This window comes from Lasioglossum baleicum, chromosome 19, assembly GCF_051020765.1.
Source record: "Lasioglossum baleicum chromosome 19, iyLasBale1, whole genome shotgun sequence".
NCBI classification, from domain to species: domain Eukaryota; kingdom Metazoa; phylum Arthropoda; class Insecta; order Hymenoptera; family Halictidae; genus Lasioglossum; species Lasioglossum baleicum.
In genome coordinates this window covers 1,979,824-2,000,976 of record NC_134947.1, presented here as the reverse complement: position 1 = coordinate 2,000,976, position 21,153 = coordinate 1,979,824, and the positions used below count along the sequence as shown (strand labels likewise).

Below are 21,153 nucleotides of genomic sequence, written 5' to 3'. Positions count from 1 at the left end.
GACGATCACGGTCGCTATACGAAGTTACATCGCTGGTGTGTTTTTATCATCCGACCAGTCAACTTTGCGCATTCCCTCTCTTTCTCAACGGTAAGTACAATAAAAATTAATAAACGATGTAAAATCTAGTGAAAAAACTTTCTTTATTTAGATGGATCGAATCACTCAAATCATTGACATGGACGGTTTCATTGTGGAAAAAAAATTTATATGCAAAGAATTAGCTATGATCGATGTTTGTCACGACGGCTCGTTCGAACTCTCCGAATTTCGCTTGGGGAAGAACTTTCGTTGTTTATCCGACGCTGACAAAAAGTCTGCATGGTATGTCAGCAATTTCATACACGGGATTCCATTTAAAGATTTCGGTTATGAAAAATATCAACAGCACGATATATTCGATGTAATTCAAAATTTTGTGTGCGATTACGCGAATCCTGTCGTAGCGTACAAAGGTGGATGTTTCGAGAGAGACATCCTTCGAAAAATGAAAATAAACTCGATAAATTTGGAAGATTTCAACTGTCCGAAATACGATGTACTAGTTCGCGATCCCGTGTATGAAATTGCTGATGACGAACCGTGTCGACTTCACTGTTGGCAACCGACAAAAAACGTCACATACCATTGCAGTCTGCGCGAAGTGCGAACATTTCGAGCATGGGTTAACAATTATAAAAACACGTAAAGTATCAGTTATAAAGACGCGACTTTGAATTTTTTCCACGTCAAAACCACAAACACCTCTTTTTACGTTTTTGATTTTTTTCACACAGTGTTTCACAATGATTGCAAAATCGGAGATGGATCCCGCAGCCGTCGCAACAACCGATCACACAACACCACCCGATTATCGTCTCGAACGTGACAGACTCCAAAGTTTCCGCAACTGGCGTTACTCACACATCGTCCAACCGGAGAAACTCGCAGCCGCTGGATTTTTCAGTCTGGACTATGAAGATAGCGTCGAATGTTTCGAATGTCGCATACGGTTGGCTCTATGGGACGAGGACGATGATCCCATGAAGGAGCATCGCGCCTGGTCGAGATTCTGCAGATACGCCAGCGGATTGAACTGCGACAACGTGCCGATCGGAGTCGATCCCGGCACAATCCCGCCAACCCCTCGTGGTGTAGATGTCTGTGGAATCGCGAAAGAATCGGCGCTCGAACGAAAATAAATTAAGAAATAAAAAACCTATATAATGAAAGTATAAAAAATTTTTATTTTTTTAAATAAATATATTATTTTAAGAAATATATGTTTTATTCTTCCTCTTCCTGCTGTAAAAAGAAAAAAATGTTATTAAGTATTAATTTTTTAATTAATAAATATATAAAATTATTTTAACTTTACTCACCGGATTCTCGAACACTACCCTGACTGTCGTGATCACATTCGAATTCTCCATAGGAATATTATATGCACGCATCGCATGCAACCATCCACGCATAAACGCGGCCCTCTCTTCGTCGGAAGCAAACATCTGTTGATAATATAAAAATTGTAATATAAAATAACACTATATCAATAATATAACATATTACTTATAATATTTCTTTGTACTTACCACCAACTCCATTGCATCAGCCAGGGATACATTCTCCTCCTCTACAACGATATGAGTTACTCTTTCCATCGTGACGAAAATGTTAGAATAAGAGCATCGACTGCACCCATTCTTTTATACATGTATCCCCACCCGGAAAAAGAAGTAGGGAAATCTCCACCCCCACGAAATTAAATAAGATGTTCATCGAAATCTCCGCTCGTGAGAAACCGACGGGTCCAACCGCACGTGAGAAAAACCATTGGTCCTCGACAAATCGATGTTGAGAAAAATTTTTGGCTGGCCCTCTTACATAAATCTTTCAGAGGGGACCGTTGTATATATGTATGAAATTAAACAAGACGCTCATCGAACTCCGTTCAAATGAGTGTTTACGATAGCTGGGTGGCGATGGCAGACGGAAACAGCGATACAGTCCTCTAAGATCTTTAAGAGGGGACCGTGTCGTAGAAGATCTTTAAGAGGGGACCGTGTCGCAGAAGATCTTTAAGTGGGGACCGTGTCAGTTTAGCGCTCCACGCTTTTATTTATTGTCGCTAATGTGAAAAAATTATTTATCGAGCACAGTTCAAATGAGTGTTTATGATAGCTGGGTGGCGATGGCAGACGGAAACAGCGACACGGTCCTCTAAGAAGATCTTTAAGAGGGGACCGTGCCGTAGAACAGATGATGAAGCGGCATTAGGGCGCCGGATTGTTGGCTCTCGGTGGGAGCAGATATTGCCGGAGTTCCTCAAGGTGTGGGCTGTCCCTGAATATTGTTTTGGCCATGACTATGCTTAGCCTTGTCCCACATTCGCTGCAGTCCAGCGGGGGTTGCGTGTGGAACAGTGGCCCTTTACAGTTTGCACAGGTGTTTTTCATCCATCTTATCCATTGGATGGAGTGGATGTGGAATGCCTCTCCGGTTCCTCGTACGAGCGGGCTACAACGCTGGCAGACTTCTTGGCCGTCGATGTCGGAGTAGACGGTTCCTTGGTAGCACAGGTGCCAGTCAAATGGAGAGACGAATCTGACTGCCTTCTCCCTGGCAGTGGCGCGTGGTTTGATTTGGAAACACATAATAACTGGATGATAGATCCTCGTCGAATGTCAGCAGTTTGTCGGCGATCCAAATCTCAACACGATAAACGCTTGCAACGATGGACCGTTTACGAAGACTTCGCGTTCCATCGCACCCTGTTCTTTTATTCTTGCCATCCCCACCCCAACTACGATAAAAAAGATGGATGAAAATTATTGTAAATGTTACTCTTAATGAATGTTTACGACGGCTGGCTGTATACGACGGCTGGCTGTATGGCGATGACAGACGGAAACAGCGACACGGTCCTCTTGCACTACATCGATAAGAGGGGGCCGTTGTACGAAAGTAAACAAGACGAACTCGCGAGATTAGACGTTCGTCGAAATTTCCGCACGTGAGAAAAACCGTTGGTCCTCGACAAATCGATGTTGAGAAAAATTATTGACTGGCCCTCTTACATAAATCTTTCAGAGGGGACCGTTGTATATATTTATGAAATTAAACAAGAAGTTCATTGAACTCCGTTCAAATGAATGTTTTACGATAGCGGCGATGACTGACATAAACAGTCTTGCATGTAGAGACGTGAAAACATAAACACGTTCGGACACGTTCGTAATACCTGGAAACTGGTCTTGAATGCAATACCTGGAAACTGCCCCCCCCCTCCCCCATCTTTCAAGATATGGGCTGTATCCCCCCCCCCTCCCCCAAAAACATGATGCAATAATTCCATTAAAAATATGACGTAATATATGCTCGTGCAATACCGCTCGGCGGTACCGCTCTCCCGTGAAGTGGCGGTACCGCTCTCCCGTGAAGTGAAAAGTGAATTAGAACCCGCCTATATATACTACTGATATGAAAATAGTTTTGAACATAGGGGTGCATGTTCCCCTCTAAATAACGAAGAAAATCAAACAAATCACGGTCGCGAGCTATTGGATTGTCTTCCACTAGTATCACTACGGGACGCTCGACTTTTTGGAACGTCATTAAACGTTCCGCGGTGTTGAGGTAGATGTGAGTTATATTGTTGTACCTTAGGTCCACTTGAATTTCATTCGATGTGAATTGCAGATCTTCGGCCTGAAATGTTTCATATAAAATTTCGACGCTTTAGTATGTTACAGATCCGATTATGTACTATCAGTACTATGTATCACAGGGTAGGGCACGTTTTATTTGAAATACGATAAAAAGTGATCATTTGAAATAATGTTCTGTTCTAACGAAATGATACGTGATTATTTCAAGTAACGCGTAGCCAAATAAGATGGTAACATTATACAGGGTGTCCCAAAACAAGTGAAAATCCCGAAAGGGGGTGGTTCCTGAGACTATTCTAAGAGACATTTTCCTATGCACCAAAGTCAACTGCGGCTTTGTTTAGGAGTTATTAACGAAAAACACGGACCAATCAGAGCGCGCCTGGGCCGCCGCGCCGTCACGATGCGATGTCACGGCGTACCGCGACACTCGCTTGCCGGCGCGGCTTGGCGCGTCGGGCCAGGGCGTTAATAACTCCTAAACAAAGCCGCAGTTGAAAATGTCTCTTAGAATGGTCTCAGGAACCACCCCCTTTCGGGATTTTCACTTGTTTTGGGACACCCTGTATATTTTAACTATTATTTCTGAAATAATTTATGTATTTGGATAATGCCCAGGATTGATATGTATACTTACCGAAATGTGAGGTATCCGATTGTATCTCAAATCCAATTTTTTTAATTTTACGCTGTTGACAGTCCAATCAGTAAATATCTCGGAAATATTATTCTTGGCAAGGTACAATTCTTCTAAGGAAGCGCAATGATGGAACGGTGATATGTTCCAAATTTCGTCACGGTACAGAGACAATGAACTATTCAACGTGAGCAGATTGTTAGAAAATCTTGCAATTTTTAGTTTCTCCAATGATTTGAAGCTTGCATGATGTATTGTTTGTAACTGATTATCGACATATCCAATATGCTCAGCGATAGTAAGTCTTGAAATAAGTTCCTGTAACGATTTAAACAATTGTTTAATTTAAATAATTGCAACTAACAAACGTCGATTCAAAGTTGCTGATTACACTGACACTTAGCATATGTGTAAAGTATGAAAAAAACATGCGTATTCTTTATGGATGTCTCCTTTTATGTTCGGGAATGTAAATAGTGCCTAAAGGAAGGGATGAAGCATTTCATTTCATGAATATTTACCTGGATATTGAAGTAAAATGATTCTCTGATAGATCGATTTCAGTCAAGGCCTGCGTGTCCGAGAAAATTCCATCGGGCAGCGATGTTAATTCATTCAGATAGAGTTTCAGTACCGACAAACTGTGCAGTCCTTTGATATATCCTTCGGAAGAGACGCGAGATAATTTCTTTCCAACTCGATAGTGTTTATCGAGCTGGAACCCCGAAACAAATCTTCTGGGAGGGTGACTAAACCGTCGCTTCTGAGCTGTACCACCGTCAATTTAGTTAGATTCGCGAACAATCCCCCCGGGAGGGTCTCTCGTCATGTTCCGTTTGTTTCCATACATGGTCACAATGTCTAATTTCCTGTTGCGTTGGAAGATCTTGGCCGGCAACGACGTAAAATTGTTCCCGGACAAGTTCAAAACCTGCAGGTTGGTAAGATTGAAAAAGACCTCCTCGGGCAAAGCGGTCAATTCGTTCGAATTGATATCCAAGGACATCAGAGAAGTCTTCGTCAGTCTATTCTGCCATAGATTGAGCAAAGTCAATTTCGTCAATTTGTCGAACACATCCGGTTCGATGCTCGTTACATATATGATTCTGGCCCAACTCGAGCACCGTCAGATTACTAGAGTTCTGAAAGGTGTCCAACCGTAGGCGAACATTGTTTGCTCGCAGGTCGAGCCACGTCAGCTCCGGTTTGTCCGCGAATAAATCGTTGCCGAGGTTGTTGACATTGTTGGACGACAGAATCAATCGTTCCAATTTTGGGAATCCCTCGAGGTGTTTTTTCGTCAGATTCACACCCTCGTTGCCGTACGATTGAAATATTAATCTGCTGACCGACTCCGCGCCGAGTTACCGCGCGATATCCGCGAGGCTTCTGTCCTTCGGTAATTTGCACATTTTGAAGAAGATGGACTCTACTCTCCGCGCAGGGAACAAATTGGAGGCGCGGAAGTCTGACCAATCCGCAGAGCTTTTACATTGTATCTGAAATAACAATTTGTGTATCTTCTTTTCATCGTAGTACCGACTGCGGTCACGCTTTCTGTTACTTGCAATTAGCACGTTATGTAAAGGAAAGTGAAAGTTCTGGTAACACGAGGCAGTCTATGAGACATACATATCATTTTTATTATTTCAATAATTGTAAAATGAAAAATCTGGAACCGGTCATTTTAACCGGTGGTCAACGAAATAAATAGGTATTTTCATTTGTTTTTGTTTTTTGTAAATATATATGTAAATTGATATAATACCTCATACAATAGTTAAACGTTTAGTAATTAATTGATACCAATATATCTAATAATGTAAACAATATTTTAAATAATGGTATGTACAGCAATTTCTAGTGGCGCCTCAGAATCGCTACTTTTTACGGTGCTAAAGGTTAATAAAATGCTAGAGTGACCGACGTCGTTACGCTACATCCCCTACGAATACAGGGACTTTATCATCTTTCGATGATTCTATCGATGGGCTTGTAATTTTTCTTCTCGTTTTCCGTGACTCCGCAGATACTCTTCAGGGAGTATCGATGAGTCACGCGTACTCACCTGAATATACCTGGTGGGTAAAACGTTTATGACGAAGTTCGAGTCGCTTTCTGTTGGGCAACGTATCTCGGTACCACTGTTGTGACTTGGATAGCAGCTGCAATACTGTTCAGGACATCGAACATCGAAAACTATGCTTCCTAGCGGTAAAAGACCATACTATACAAAATTAAAGCTGACAAAATTTGTCATAAGAGAGTTTCTATTCAGTTTTTCAGTATCCCGCATAGTTTCCGAGATATCCGCGCTCAAAAATTCTCTAATTGTGCTGTGGAGTTCTTTTTCACAAATTGTGAACTTTGAAGGCGGATATCTGCAAAACTATGCGCCCCAGCGGTAAGACCATTCTATACAAAATTAAAGCTCACAATATGTGGCATAAGATTGATACTATTCAGTTTTTCGCTATCTCGCATAGTTTCCGAGATATTCGGGCTCAAAGTTCCCTAATTGTGCTGTGGAGTTCTTTTTCACATATTGTGAACATTGAGCGCGGGTATCTTGAAAACTGTGCGTCCTAACGGTAAGACCATTCTATACAAAATTAAAGCTGACAATATGTGCCATAAGATTGATCCTATTCAGTTTTTCGCTATCTGGCATAGTTTCCGAGATATCCTCCCTCAAAGTTCTCTAATTGTGCTGTGGAGTTCTTTTTCACAAATTGTGAACTTTGAGCGCGGATATCTGCAAAACTATGCGCCCTAGCGGTAAGACTATTCCATACAAAATTAAAACTGACAAAATTTGTCATAAGAGTGATTCTATTCAGTTTTTCGCTATCTCGCATAGTTTCCGAGATATCCTCCCTCAAAGTTCTCTAATTGTGCTGTGGAGTTCTTTTTCACAAATTGTGAACTTTGAGCGCGGATATCTGCAAAACTATGCGCCCTAGCGGTAAGACCATTCTATACAAAATTAAAGCTGACAAAATTTGTCATAAGAGTGATTCTATTCAGTTTTTCGCTACCTCGCATAGTTTCCGAGATATTCGCGCTCAAATTTCTCTAATTGTGCTGTGGAGATCTTTTTCACAAATTGTGAACTTTGAGCGCTGATATCTGCAAAACTATGCGCCCTAGCGGTAAGACCATTCTATACAAAATTAAAGTTGCCAATATGTGCCATAAAATTGATTGTGTTCAGTTTTTCGCTATCTCGCATGGTTTCCGAGATATCAGCGCTCAAAAATTCTCTAATTGTGCTGTGGAGATCTTTTTCACAAATTGTGAACTTTGAGCGCTGATATCTGCAAAACTATGCGCCCTAGCGGTAAGACCATTCTATACAAAATTAAAGCTGACAAAATTTGTCATAGGAGAGTTTCTATTCAGTTTTTCAGTATCTCGCATAGTTTCCGAGATATCCGCGCTTAAAAATTCTCTAATTGTGCTGTGGAGTTCTTTTTCACAAATTGTGAAATTTGAGCGCGGATATCTGCAAAACTATGCGCCCCAGTGGTAAGACCATTCTATACAAAATTAAAGCTCACAATATGTGGCATAAGATTGATTCTATTCAGTTTTTCGCTATCTCGCATAGTTTCCGAGATATTCGGGCTCAAAGTTCCCTAATTGTGCTGTGGAGATCTTTTTCACATATTGTGAACATTGAGCGCGGATATCTTGAAAACTGTGCGTCCTAACGGTAAGACCATTCTATACAAAATTAAAGCTGACAATATGTGCCATAAGATTGATCCTATTCAGTTTTTCGCTATCTGGCATAGTTTCCGACATATCCTCGCTCAAAGTTCTCTAATTGTGCGAAAACTATGCGTCCTAGCGGTAAGACCATTCTACACAAAATTAAAGCTGACAAAATTTGTCATAAGAGAGTTTCTATTCAGTTTTTCAGTATCTCGCATAGTTTCCGAGATATCCGCGCTCAAAAATTCTCTAATTGTGCTGTGGAGTTCTTTTTCACAAATTGTGAACTTTGAGCGCGGATATCTGCAAAACTATGTGCCCTAGCTGTAAGACCATTCTATACAAAATTAAAGCTCAGAATATGTGGCATAAGATTGATTGTGTTCCGTTTTTCGCGATCTCGCATAGTTTCCGAGATATCCGCGCTCAAAGTTCACAAATTGTGCTGTGAAGTTCTTTTTCACATATTGTGAACATTGAGCGCGGATATCTTGAAAACTGTGCGTCCTAACGGTAAGACCATTCTATACAAAATTAAAGCTGACAAAATTTGTCATAAGAGTGATTCTATTCAGTTTTTCGCTACCTCGCATAGTTTCCGAGATATTCGCGGTCAAATTTCTCTAATTGTGCTGTGGAGATCTTTTTCACAAATTGTGAACTTTGGGCGCGGATATCTGCAAAACTATGCGCCCTAGCGGTAAGACCATTCTATACAAAATTAAAGTTGCCAATATGTGCCATAAGATTGATTGTGTTCAGTCTTTCAGTATCTCGCATAGTTTCCGAGATATCAGCGCTCAAAAATTCTCTAATTGTGCTGTGGAGTTCTTTTTCACAAATTGTGAACATTGAGCGTGGATATCTGCAAAACTATGCGCCCTAGCGGGAAGACTATTCTATACCAAATTAAAGCTCACAACATGTGGCATAAGATTGATTCTGTTCAGTTTTTCGATATCTCGCATAGTTTCCGAGATATTCGCGCTCAAAGTTCTCTAATTGTGCTATGGAGTTCTTTTTCACAATTCGTGAACGTTGTGCGCAGATATCTCGAAAACTATGCGTCCTAGCGGTAAGACCATTCTATACAAAATTAAAACTGACAAAATTTGTCATAAGAGTGTGATTCTATTCAGTTTTTCGCTATCTGGCATAGTTTCCGAGATATCCTCGCTCAAAGTTCTCTAATTGTGCTGTGGAGTTCTTTTTCACATATTGTGAACATTGAGCGCGGATATCTTGAAAACTGTGCGTCCTAACGGTAAGACCATTCTATACAAAATTAAAGCTGACAAAATTTGTCATAAGAGTGATTCTATTCAGTTTTTCGCTACCTCGCATAGTTTCCGAGATATTCGCGCTCAAATTTCTCTAATTGTGCTGTGGAGATCTTTTTCACAAATTGTGAACTTTGGGCGCGGATATCTGCAAAACTATGCGCCCTAGCGGTAAGACCATTCTATACAAAATTAAAGTTGCCAATATGTGCCATAAGATTGATTGTGTTCAGTCTTTCAGTATCTCGCATAGTTTCCGAGATATCAGCGCTCAAAAATTCTCTAATTGTGCTGTGGAGTTCTTTTTCACAAATTGTGAACATTGAGCGTGGATATCTGCAAAACTATGCGCCCTAGCGGGAAGACTATTCTATACCAAATTAAAGCTCACAACATGTGGCATAAGATTGATTCTATTCAGTTTTTCGCTATCTGGCATAGTTTCCGAGATATCCTCGCTCAAAGTTCTCTAATTGTGCTGTGGAGTTCTTTTTCACAATTCGTGAACGTTGTGCGCGGATATCTCGAAAACTATGCGTCCTAGCGGTAAGACCATTCTACACAAAATTAAAGCTGACAAAATTTGTCATAAGAGTGATTCTATTCAGTTTTTGGCTACCTCGCATAGTTTCCGAGATATTCGCGCTCAAATTTCTCTAATTGTGCTGTGGAGATCTTTTTCACAAATTGTGAACTTTGGGCGCGGATATCTGCAAAACTATGCGCCCTAGCGGTAAGACCATTCTATACCAAATTAAAGCTCACAACATGTGGCATAAGATTGATTCTGTTCAGTTTTTCGATATCTCGCATAGTTTCCGAGATATTCGCGCTCAAAGTTCTCTAATTGTGCTATGGAGTTCTTTTTCACAATTCGTGAACGTTGTGCGCAGATATCTCGAAAACTATGCGTCCTAGCGGTAAGACCATTCTATACAAAATTAAAACTGACAAAATTTGTCATAAGAGTGTGATTCTATTCAGTTTTTCGCTATCTGGCATAGTTTCCGAGATATCCTCGCTCAAAGTTCTCTAATTGTGCTGTGGAGTTCTTTTTCACAATTCGTGAACGTTGTGCGCGGATATCTCGAAAACTATGCGTCCTAGCGGTAAGACCATTCTACACAAAATTAAAGCTGACAAAATTTGTCATAAGAGTGATTCTATTCAGTTTTTGGCTACCTCGCATAGTTTCCGAGATATTCGCGCTGAAATTTCTCTAATTGTGCTGTGGAGATCTTTTTCACAATTCGTGAACGTTGTGCGCGGATATCTCGAAAACTATGCGTCCTAGCGGTAAGACCATTCTATACAAAATTAAAGCTGACAAAATTTGTCATAAGAGTGATTCTATTCAGTTTTTCGCTACCTCGCATAGTTTCCGAGATATTCGCGCTCAAATTTCTCTAATTGTGCTGTGGAGATCTTTTTCACAAATTGTGAACTTTGAGCGCGGATATCTGCAAAACTATGCGCCCTAGCGGTAAGACCATTCTATACAAAATTAAAGCTGCCAATATGTGCCATAAGATTGATTGTGTTCAGTCTTTCAGTATCTCGCATAGTTTCCGAGATATCCGCGCTCAAAAATTCTCTAATTGTGCTGTGGAGTTCTTTTTCACAAATTGTGAACATTGAGCGTGGATATCTGCAAAATTATGCGCCCTAGCGGGAAGACTATTCTATACCAAATTAAAGCTCACAACATGTGGCATAAGATTGATTCTGTTCAGTTTTTCGATATCTCGCATAGTTTCCGAGATATCCTCGCTCAAAGTTCTCTAATTGTGCTGTGGAGTTCTTTTTCACAATTCGTGAACGTTGTGCGCGGATATCTCGAAAACTATGCGTCCTAGCGGTAAGACCATTCTACACAAAATTAAAGCTGACAAAATTTGTCATAAGAGTGATTCTATTCAGTTTTTGGCTACCTCGCATAGTTTCCGAGATATTCGCGCTCAAATTTCTCTAATTGTGCTGTGGAGATCTTTTTCACAAATTGTGAACTTTGGGCGCGGATATCTGCAAAACTATGCGCCCTAGCGGTAAGACCATTCTATACAAAATTAAAGTTGCCAATATGTGCCATAAGATTGATTGTGTTCAGTTTTTCAGTATCTCTCATAGTTTCCGAGATATCCGCGCTCAAAAATTCTCTAATTGTGCTGTGGAGATCTTTTTCAAAAATTGTGAACTTTGGGCGCGGATATCTGCAAAACTATGCGCCCTAGCGGTAAGACCATTCTATACAAAATTAAAGCTGACAATATGTGCCATAAGATTGATTGTGTTCAGTTTTTCGCGATCTCGCATAGTTTCCGAGATATCCGCGCTAAAAGTTCACAAATTGTGCTGTGGAGTTCTTTTTCACATATTGTGAACTTAGAGCGCGGATATCTTGAAAACTGTGCGTCCTAACGGTAAGACCATTCCATACAAAATTAAAACTGACAAAATTTGTCATAAGAGTGATTCTATTCTGTTTTTCGCTATCTCGCATAGTTTCCGAGATATCCTCGCTCAAAGTTCTCTAATTGTGCTGTGGAGTTCTTTTTCACAATTCGTGAACGTTGTGCGCGGATATCTCGAAAACTATGTGTCCTAGCGGTAAGACCATTCTATACAAAGTTAAAGCTGACAAAATTTGTCATAAGAGTGATTCTATTCAGTTTTTCGCTACCTCGCATAGTTTCCGAGATATTCGCGCTGAAATTTCTCTAATTGTGCTGTGGAGATCTTTTTCACAAATTGTGAACTTTGAGCGCGGATATCTGCAAAACCATGCGCCCTAGCGGTAAGACCATTCTATACAAAATTAAAGTTGCCAATATGTGCCATAAGATTGATTGTGCTCAGTTTTTCGCTATCTCGCATAGTATCCGAGATATCAGCGCTCAAGTTTCTCTAATTGTGCTGTGGTGTTCTTTTTCACAAATTGTGAACTTTGAGCGCGGATATCTGCAAAACTATGCGCCCTAGCGATAAGACCATTCTATACAAAATTAAAGTTGCCAATATGTGCCATAAGATTGATTGTGTTCAGTTTTTCAGTATCTCGCATAGTTTCCGAGATATCCGCGCTCAAAAATTCTCTAATTGTGCTGTGGAGTTCTTTTTCACAATTCGTCAACGTTGTGCGCGGATATCTCGAAAACTATGCGTCCTAGCGGTAAGACCATTCTATACAAAATTAAAGCTGACAAAATTTGTCATAAGAGTGATTCTATTCAGTTTTTCGCTACCTCGCATAGTTTCCGAGATATTCGCGCTGAAATTTCTCTAATTGTGCTGTGGAGATCTTTTTCACAAATTGTGAACTTTGAGCGCGGATATCTGCAAAACTATGCGCCCTAGCGGTAGGACCATTCTATACAAAATTAAAGTTGCCAATATGTGCCATAAGATTGATTGTGTTCAGTTTTTCAGTATCTCTCATAGTTTCCGAGATATCCGCGCTCAAAAATTCTCTAATTGTGCTGTGGAGATCTTTTTCACAAATTGTGAACTTTGGGCGCGGATATCTGCAAAACTATGCGCCCTAGCGGTAAGACTATTCTATACAAAATTAAAGCTCACAATATGTGGCATAAGATTGATTCTGTTCAGTTTTTCGATATCTCGCATAGTTTCCGAGATATTCGCGCTCAAAGTTCTCTAATTGTGCTATGGAGTTCTTTTTCACAATTCGTGAACGTTGTGCGCAGATATCTCGAAAACTATGCGTCCTAGCGGTAAGACCATTCTATACAAAATTAAAGCTGACAATATGTGCCATAAGATTGATCCTATTCAGTTTTTCGCTATCTGGCATAGTTTCCGAGATATCCTCGCTCAAAGTTCTCTAATTGTGCTGTGGAGTTCTTTTTCACAATTCGTGAACGTTGTGCGCGGATATCTCGAAAACTATGCGTCCCAGCGGTAAGACCATTCTACACAAAATTAAAGCTGACAAAATTTGTCATAAGAGTGATTCTATTCAGTTTTTGGCTACCTCGCATAGTTTCCGAGATATTCGCGCTCAAATTTCTCTAATTGTGCTGTGGAGATCTTTTTCACAAATTGTGAACTTTGGGCGCGGATATCTGCAAAACTATGCGCCCTAGCGGTAAGACCATTCTATACAAAATTAAAGTTGCCAATATGTGCCATAAGATTGATTGTGTTCAGTTTTTCAGTATCTCTCATAGTTTCCGAGATATCCGCGCTCAAAAATTCTCTAATTGTGCTGTGGAGATCTTTTTCAAATATTGTGAACTTTGGGCGCGGATATCTGCGAAACTATGCGCCCTAGCGGTAAGACCATTCTATACAAAATTAAAGCTGACAATATGTGCCATAAGATTGATTGTGTTCAGTTTTTCGCGATCTCGCATAGTTTCCGAGATATCCGCGCTAAAAGTTCGCAAATTGTGCTGTGGAGTTCTTTTTCACATATTGTGAACTTTGAGCGCGGATATCTTGAAAACTGTGCGTCCTAACGGTAAGACCATTCCATACAAAATTAAAACTGACAAAATTTGTCATAAGAGTGATTCTATTCAGTTTTTCGCTACCTCGCATAGTTTCCGAGATATTCGCGCTGAAATTTCTCTAATTGTGCTGTGGAGATCTTTTTCACAAATTGTGAACTTTGAGCGCGGATATCTGCAAAACTATGCGCCCTAGCGGTAGGACCATTCTATACAAAATTAAAGCTGACAAAATTTGTCATAAGAGAGTTTCTATTCAGTTTTTCAGTATCTCGCATAGTTTCCGAGATATCCGCGCTCAAAAATTCTCTAATTGTGCTGTGGAGTTCTTTTTCACAAATTGTGAACATTGAGCGTGGATATCTGCAAAACTATGCGCCCTAGCGGTAAGACTATTCTATACAAAATTAAAGCTCACAATATGTGGCATAAGATTGATTCTGTTCAGTTTTTCGATATCTCGCATAGTTTCCGAGATATTCGCGCTCAAAGTTCTCTAATTGTGCTATGGAGTTCTTTTTCACAATTCGTGAACGTTGTGCGCAGATATCTCGAAAACTATGCGTCCTAGCGGTAAGACCATTCTATACAAAATTAAAGCTGACAATATGTGCCATAAGATTGATCCTATTCAGTTTTTCGCTATCTGGCATAGTTTCCGAGATATCCTCGCTCAAAGTTCTCTAATTGTGCTGTGGAGTTCTTTTTCACAATTCGTGAACGTTGTGCGCGGATATCTCGAAAACTATGCGTCCTAGCGGTAAGACCATTCTACACAAAATTAAAGCTGACAAAATTTGTCATAAGAGTGATTCTATTCAGTTTTTGGCTACCTCGCATAGTTTCCGAGATATTCGCGCTCAAATTTCTCTAATTGTGCTGTGGAGATCTTTTTCACAAATTGTGAACTTTGGGCGCGGATATCTGCAAAACTATGCGCCCTAGCGGTAAGACCATTCTATACAAAATTAAAGTTGCCAATATGTGCCATAAGATTGATTGTGTTCAGTTTTTCAGTATCTCTCATAGTTTCCGAGATATCCGCGCTCAAAAATTCTCTAATTGTGCTGTGGAGATCTTTTTCAAATATTGTGAACTTTGGGCGCGGATATCTGCGAAACTATGCGCCGTAGCGGTAAGACCATTCTATACAAAATTAAAGCTGACAATATGTGCCATAAGATTGATTGTGTTCAGTTTTTCGCGATCTCGCATAGTTTCCGAGATATCCGCGCTAAAAGTTCACAAATTGTGCTGTGGAGTTCTTTTTCACATATTGTGAACTTTGAGCGCGGATATCTTGAAAACTGTGCGTCCTAACGGTAAGACCATTCCATACAAAATTAAAACTGACAAAATTTGTCATAAGAGTGATTCTATTCTGTTTTTCGCTATCTCGCATAGTTTCCGAGATATCCTCGCTCAAAGTTCTCTAATTGTGCTGTGGAGTTCTTTTTCACAATTCGTGAACGTTGTGCGCGGATATCTCGAAAACTATGTGTCCTAGCGGTAAGACCATTCTATACAAAGTTAAAGCTGACAAAATTTGTCATAAGAGTGATTCTATTCAGTTTTTCGCTACCTCGCATAGTTTCCGAGATATTCGCGCTGAAATTTCTCTAATTCTGCTGTGGAGATCTTTTTCACAAATTGTGAACTTTGAGCGCGGATATCTGCAAAACCATGCGCCCTAGCGGTAAGACCATTCTATACAAAATTAAGTTGCCAATATGTGCCATAAGATTGATTGTGCTCAGTTTTTCGCTATCTCGCATAGTATCCGAGATATCAGCGCTCAAGTTTCTCTAATTGTGCTGTGGTGTTCTTTTTCACAAATTGTGAACTTTGAGCGCGGATATCTGCAAAACTATGCGCCCTAGCGATAAGACCATTCTATACAAAATTAAAGTTGCCAATATGTGCCATAAGATTGATTGTGTTCAGTTTTTCGCGATCTCGAATAGTTTCCGAGATATCCGCGCTAAAAGTTCAAAAATTGTGCTGTGGAGTTCTTTTTCACATATTGTGAACTTTGAGCGCGGATATCTTGAAAACTGTGCGTCCTAACGGTAAGACCATTCCATACAAAATTAAAACTGACAAAATTTGTCATAAGAGTGATTCTATTCAGTTTTTCGCTACCTCGCATAGTTTCCGAGATATTCGCGCTGAAATTTCTCTAATTGTGCTGTGGAGATCTTTTTCACAAATTGTGAACTTTGAGCGCGGATATCTGCAAAACTATGCGCCCTAGCGGTAGGACCATTCTATACAAAATTAAAGCTGACAAAATTTGTCATAAGAGAGTTTCTATTCAGTTTTTCAGTATCTCTCATAGTTTCCGAGATATCCGCGCTCAAAAATTCTCTAATTGTGCTGTGGAGATCTTTTTCACAAATTGTGAACTTTGGGCGCGGATATCTGCAAAACTATGCGCCCTAGCGGTAAGACTATTCTATACAAAATTAAAGCTCACAATATGTGGCATAAGATTGATTCTGTTCAGTTTTTCGATATCTCGCATAGTTTCCGAGATATTCGCGCTCAAAGTTCTCTAATTGTGCTATGGAGTTCTTTTTCACAATTCGTGAACGTTGTGCGCAGATATCTCGAAAACTATGCGTCCCAGCGGTAAGACCATTCTATACAAAATTAAAGCTGACAATATGTGCCATAAGATTGATCCTATTCAGTTTTTCGCTATCTGGCATAGTTTCCGAGATATCCTCGCTCAAAGTTCTCTAATTGTGCTGTGGAGTTCTTTTTCACAATTCGTGAACGTTGTGCGCGGATATCTCGAAAACTATGCGTCCCAGCGGTAAGACCATTCTACACAAAATTAAAGCTGACAAAATTTGTCATAAGAGTGATTCTATTCAGTTTTTGGCTACCTCGCATAGTTTCCGAGATATTCGCGCTCAAATTTCTCTAATTGTGCTGTGGAGATCTTTTTCACAAATTGTGAACTTTGGGCGCGGATATCTGCAAAACTATGCGCCCTAGCGGTAAGACCATTCTATACAAAATTAAAGTTGCCAATATGTGCCATAAGATTGATTGTGTTCAGTTTTTCAGTATCTCTCATAGTTTCCGAGATATCCGCGCTCAAAAATTCTCTAATTGTGCTGTGGAGATCTTTTTCAAATATTGTGAACTTTGGGCGCGGATATCTGCGAAACTATGCGCCCTAGCGGTAAGACCATTCTATACAAAATTAAAGCTGACAATATGTGCCATAAGATTGATTGTGTTCAGTTTTTCGCGATCTCGCATAGTTTCCGAGATATCCGCGCTAAAAGTTCGCAAATTGTGCTGTGGAGTTCTTTTTCACATATTGTGAACTTTGAGCGCGGATATCTTGAAAACTGTGCGTCCTAACGGTAAGACCATTCCATACAAAATTAAAACTGACAAAATTTGTCATAAGAGTGATTCTATTCAGTTTTTCGCTACCTCGCATAGTTTCCGAGATATTCGCGCTGAAATTTCTCTAATTGTGCTGTGGAGATCTTTTTCACAAATTGTGAACTTTGAGCGCGGATATCTGCAAAACTATGCGCCCTAGCGGTAGGACCATTCTATACAAAATTAAAGCTGACAAAATTTGTCATAAGAGAGTTTCTATTCAGTTTTTCAGTATCTCGCATAGTTTCCGAGATATCCGCGCTCAAAAATTCTCTAATTGTGCTGTGGAGTTCTTTTTCACAAATTGTGAACATTGAGCGTGGATATCTGCAAAACTATGCGCCCTAGCGGTAAGACTATTCTATACAAAATTAAAGCTCACAATATGTGGCATAAGATTGATTCTGTTCAGTTTTTCGATATCTCGCATAGTTTCCGAGATATTCGCGCTCAAAGTTCTCTAATTGTGCTGTGGAGATCTTTTTCACAAATTGTGAACTTTGGGCGCGGATATCTGCAAAACTATGCGCCCTAGCGGTAAGACCATTCTATACAAAATTAAAGTTGCCAATATGTGCCATAAGATTGATTGTGTTCAGTTTTTCAGTATCTCTCATAGTTTCCGAGATATCCGCGCTCAAAAATTCTCTAATTGTGCTGTGGAGATCTTTTTCACAAATTGTGAACTTTGAGCGCGGATATCTCGAAAACTATGCGTCCTAGCGGTAAGACCATTCTGTACAAAATTAAAACTGACAAAATTTGTCATAAGGGTGATTCTATTCAGTTTTTCGCTACCTCGCATAGTTTCCGAGATATTCGCGCTCAAATTTCTCTAATTGTGCTGTGGAGATCTTTTTCACAAATTGTGAACTTTGGGCGCGGATATCTGCAAAACTATGCGCCCTAGCGGTAAGACCATTCTATACAAAATTAAAGTTGCCAATATGTGCCATAAGATTGATTGTGTTCAGTTTTTCAGTATCTCTCATAGTTTCCGAGATATCCGCGCTCAAAAATTCTCTAATTGTGCTGTGGAGATCTTTTTCAAATATTGTGAACTTTGGGCGCGGATATCTGCGAAACTATGCGCCCTAGCGGTAAGACCATTCTATACAAAATTAAAGCTGACAATATGTGCCATAAGATTGATTGTGTTCAGTTTTTCGCGATCTCGCATAGTTTCCGAGATATCCGCGCTAAAAGTTCACAAATTGTGCTGTGGAGTTCTTTTTCACATATTGTGAACTTTGAGCGCGGATATCTTGAAAACTGTGCGTCCTAACGGTAAGACCATTCCATACAAAATTAAAACTGACAAAATTTGTCATAAGAGTGATTCTATTCTGTTTTTCGCTATCTCGCATAGTTTCCGAGATATCCTCGCTCAAAGTTCTCTAATTGTGCTGTGGAGTTCTTTTTCACAATTCGTGAACGTTGTGCGCGGATATCTCGAAAACTATGTGTCCTAGCGGTAAGACCATTCTATACAAAGTTAAAGCTGACAAAATTTGTCATAAGAGTGATTCTATTCAGTTTTTCGCTACCTCGCATAGTTTCCGAGATATTCGCGCTGAAATTTCTCTAATTCTGCTGTGGAGATCTTTTTCACAAATTGTGAACTTTGAGCGCGGATATCTGCAAAACCATGCGCCCTAGCGGTAAGACCATTCTATACAAAATTAAAGTTGCCAATATGTGCCATAAGATTGATTGTGCTCAGTTTTTCGCTATCTCGCATAGTATCCGAGATATCAGCGCTCAAGTTTCTCTAATTGTGCTGTGGTGTTCTTTTTCACAAATTGTGAACTTTGAGCGCGGATATCTGCAAAACTATGCGCCCTAGCGATAAGACCATTCTATACAAAATTAAAGTTGCCAATATGTGCCATAAGATTGATTGTGTTCAGTTTTTCGCGATCTCGAATAGTTTCCGAGATATCCGCGCTAAAAGTTCAAAAATTGTGCTGTGGAGTTCTTTTTCACATATTGTGAACTTTGAGCGCGGATATCTTGAAAACTGTGCGTCCTAACGGTAAGACCATTCCATACAAAATTAAAACTGACAAAATTTGTCATAAGAGTGATTCTATTCAGTTTTTCGCTACCTCGCATAGTTTCCGAGATATTCGCGCTGAAATTTCTCTAATTGTGCTGTGGAGATCTTTTTCACAAATTGTGAACTTTGAGCGCGGATATCTGCAAAACTATGCGCCCTAGCGGTAGGACCATTCTATACAAAATTAAAGCTGACAAAATTTGTCATAAGAGAGTTTCTATTCAGTTTTTCAGTATCTCGCATAGTTTCCGAGATATCCGCGCTCAAAAATTCTCTAATTGTGCTGTGGAGTTCTTTTTCACAAATTGTGAACATTGAGCGTGGATATCTGCAAAACTATGCGCCCTAGCGGTAAGACTATTCTATACAAAATTAAAGCTCACAATATGTGGCATAAGATTGATTCTGTTCAGTTTTTCGATATCTCGCATAGTTTCCGAGATATTCGCGCTCAAAGTTCTCTAATTGTGCTATGGAGTTCTTTTTCACAATTCGTGAACGTTGTGCGCAGATATCTCGAAAACTATGCGTCCTAGCGGTAAGACCATTCTATACAAAATTAAAGCTGACAATATGTGCCATAAGATTGATCCTATTCAGTTTTTCGCTATCTGGCATAGTTTCCGAGATATCCTCGCTCAAAGTTCTCTAATTGTGCTGTGGAGTTCTTTTTCACAATTCGTGAACGTTGTGCGCGGATATCTCGAAAACTATGCGTCCTAGCGGTAAGACCATTCTGTACAAAATTAAAACTGACAAAATTTGTCATAAGGGTGATTCTATTCAGTTTTTCGCTATCTGGCATAGTTTCCGAGATATCCTCGCTCAAAGTTCTCTAATTGTGCTGTGGAGTTCTTTTTCACAATTCGTGAACGTTGTGCGCGGATATCTCGAAAACTATGCGTCCTAGCGGTAAGACCATTCTACACAAAATTAAAGCTGACAAAATTTGTCATAAGAGTGATTCTATTCAGTTTTTGGCTACCTCGCATAGTTTCCGAGATATTCGCGCTGAAATTTCTCTAATTGTGCTGTGGAGATCTTTTTCACAAATTGTGAACTCTGGGCGCGGATATCTGCAAAACTATGCGCCCTAGCGGTAAGACCATTCTATACAAAATTAAAGTTGCCAATATGTGCCATAAGATTGATTGTGTTCAGTTTTTCAGTATCTCGCATAGTTTCCGAGATATCCGCGCTCAAAAATTCTCTAATTGTGCTGTGGAGTTCTTTTTCACAATTCGTGAACGTTGTGCGCGGATATCTCGAAAACTATGCGTCCTAGCGGTAAGACCATTCTGTACAAAATTAAAACTGACAAAATTTGTCATAAGGGTGATTCTATTCAGTTTTTCGCTATCTCGCATAGTTTCTGAGATATCCGCGCTCAAAAATTCTCTAATTGTGCTGTGGAGTTCTTTTTCACAATTCGTGAACGTTGTGCTCGGATATCTCGAAAACTATGCGTCCTAGCGGTAAGACCATTCTATACAAAATTAAAGCTGACAAAATTTGTCATAAGAGTGATTCTATTCAGTTTTTCGCTACCTCGCATAGTTTCCGAGATATTCGCGCTCAAATTTCTCTAATTGTGCTGTGGAGATCTTTTTCACAAATTGTGAACTTTGAGCGCGGATATCTGCAAAACTATGCGCCCTAGCGGTAGGACCATTCTATACAAAATTAAAGTTGCCAATATGTGCCATAAGATTGATTGTGTTCAGTTTTTCAGTATCTCTCATAGTTTCCGAGATATCCGCGCTCAAAAATTCTCTAATTGTGCTGTGGAGATCTTTTTCACAAATTGTGAACTTTGGGCGCGGATATCTGCAAAACTATGCGCCCTAGCGGTAAGACTATTCTATACAAAATTAAAGCTCACAATATGTGGCATAAGATTGATTCTGTTCAGTTTTTCGATATCTCGCATAGTTTCCGA

General features: G+C 39.9%; 1 protein-coding gene and 1 long non-coding RNA gene across 2 annotated transcripts; both read right to left on the bottom strand.

Moving 5' to 3' along the window:
• Positions 1-1,325: 1,325 nt before the first annotated feature.
• LOC143218564 (uncharacterized) lies at positions 1,326-2,769 on the bottom strand. Its single transcript, XR_013011110.1, has 2 exons — positions 1,572-2,769; positions 1,326-1,487 (listed from the first exon to the last, which is right to left on the bottom strand). It is a non-coding gene; the product is annotated as an uncharacterized LOC143218564 (long non-coding RNA).
• A 2,032-nt stretch (positions 2,770-4,801) lies between these two features.
• LOC143218563 (uncharacterized) lies at positions 4,802-5,648 on the bottom strand (the record flags this gene model as incomplete). Its single annotated transcript, XM_076443796.1, has 2 exons — positions 4,802-5,068; positions 5,319-5,648. Coding segments are annotated over 2 exons (597 nt in total), but the record flags the coding sequence as incomplete, so codon positions are not given.
• Between the last annotated feature and the right edge of the window lie 15,505 nt (positions 5,649-21,153).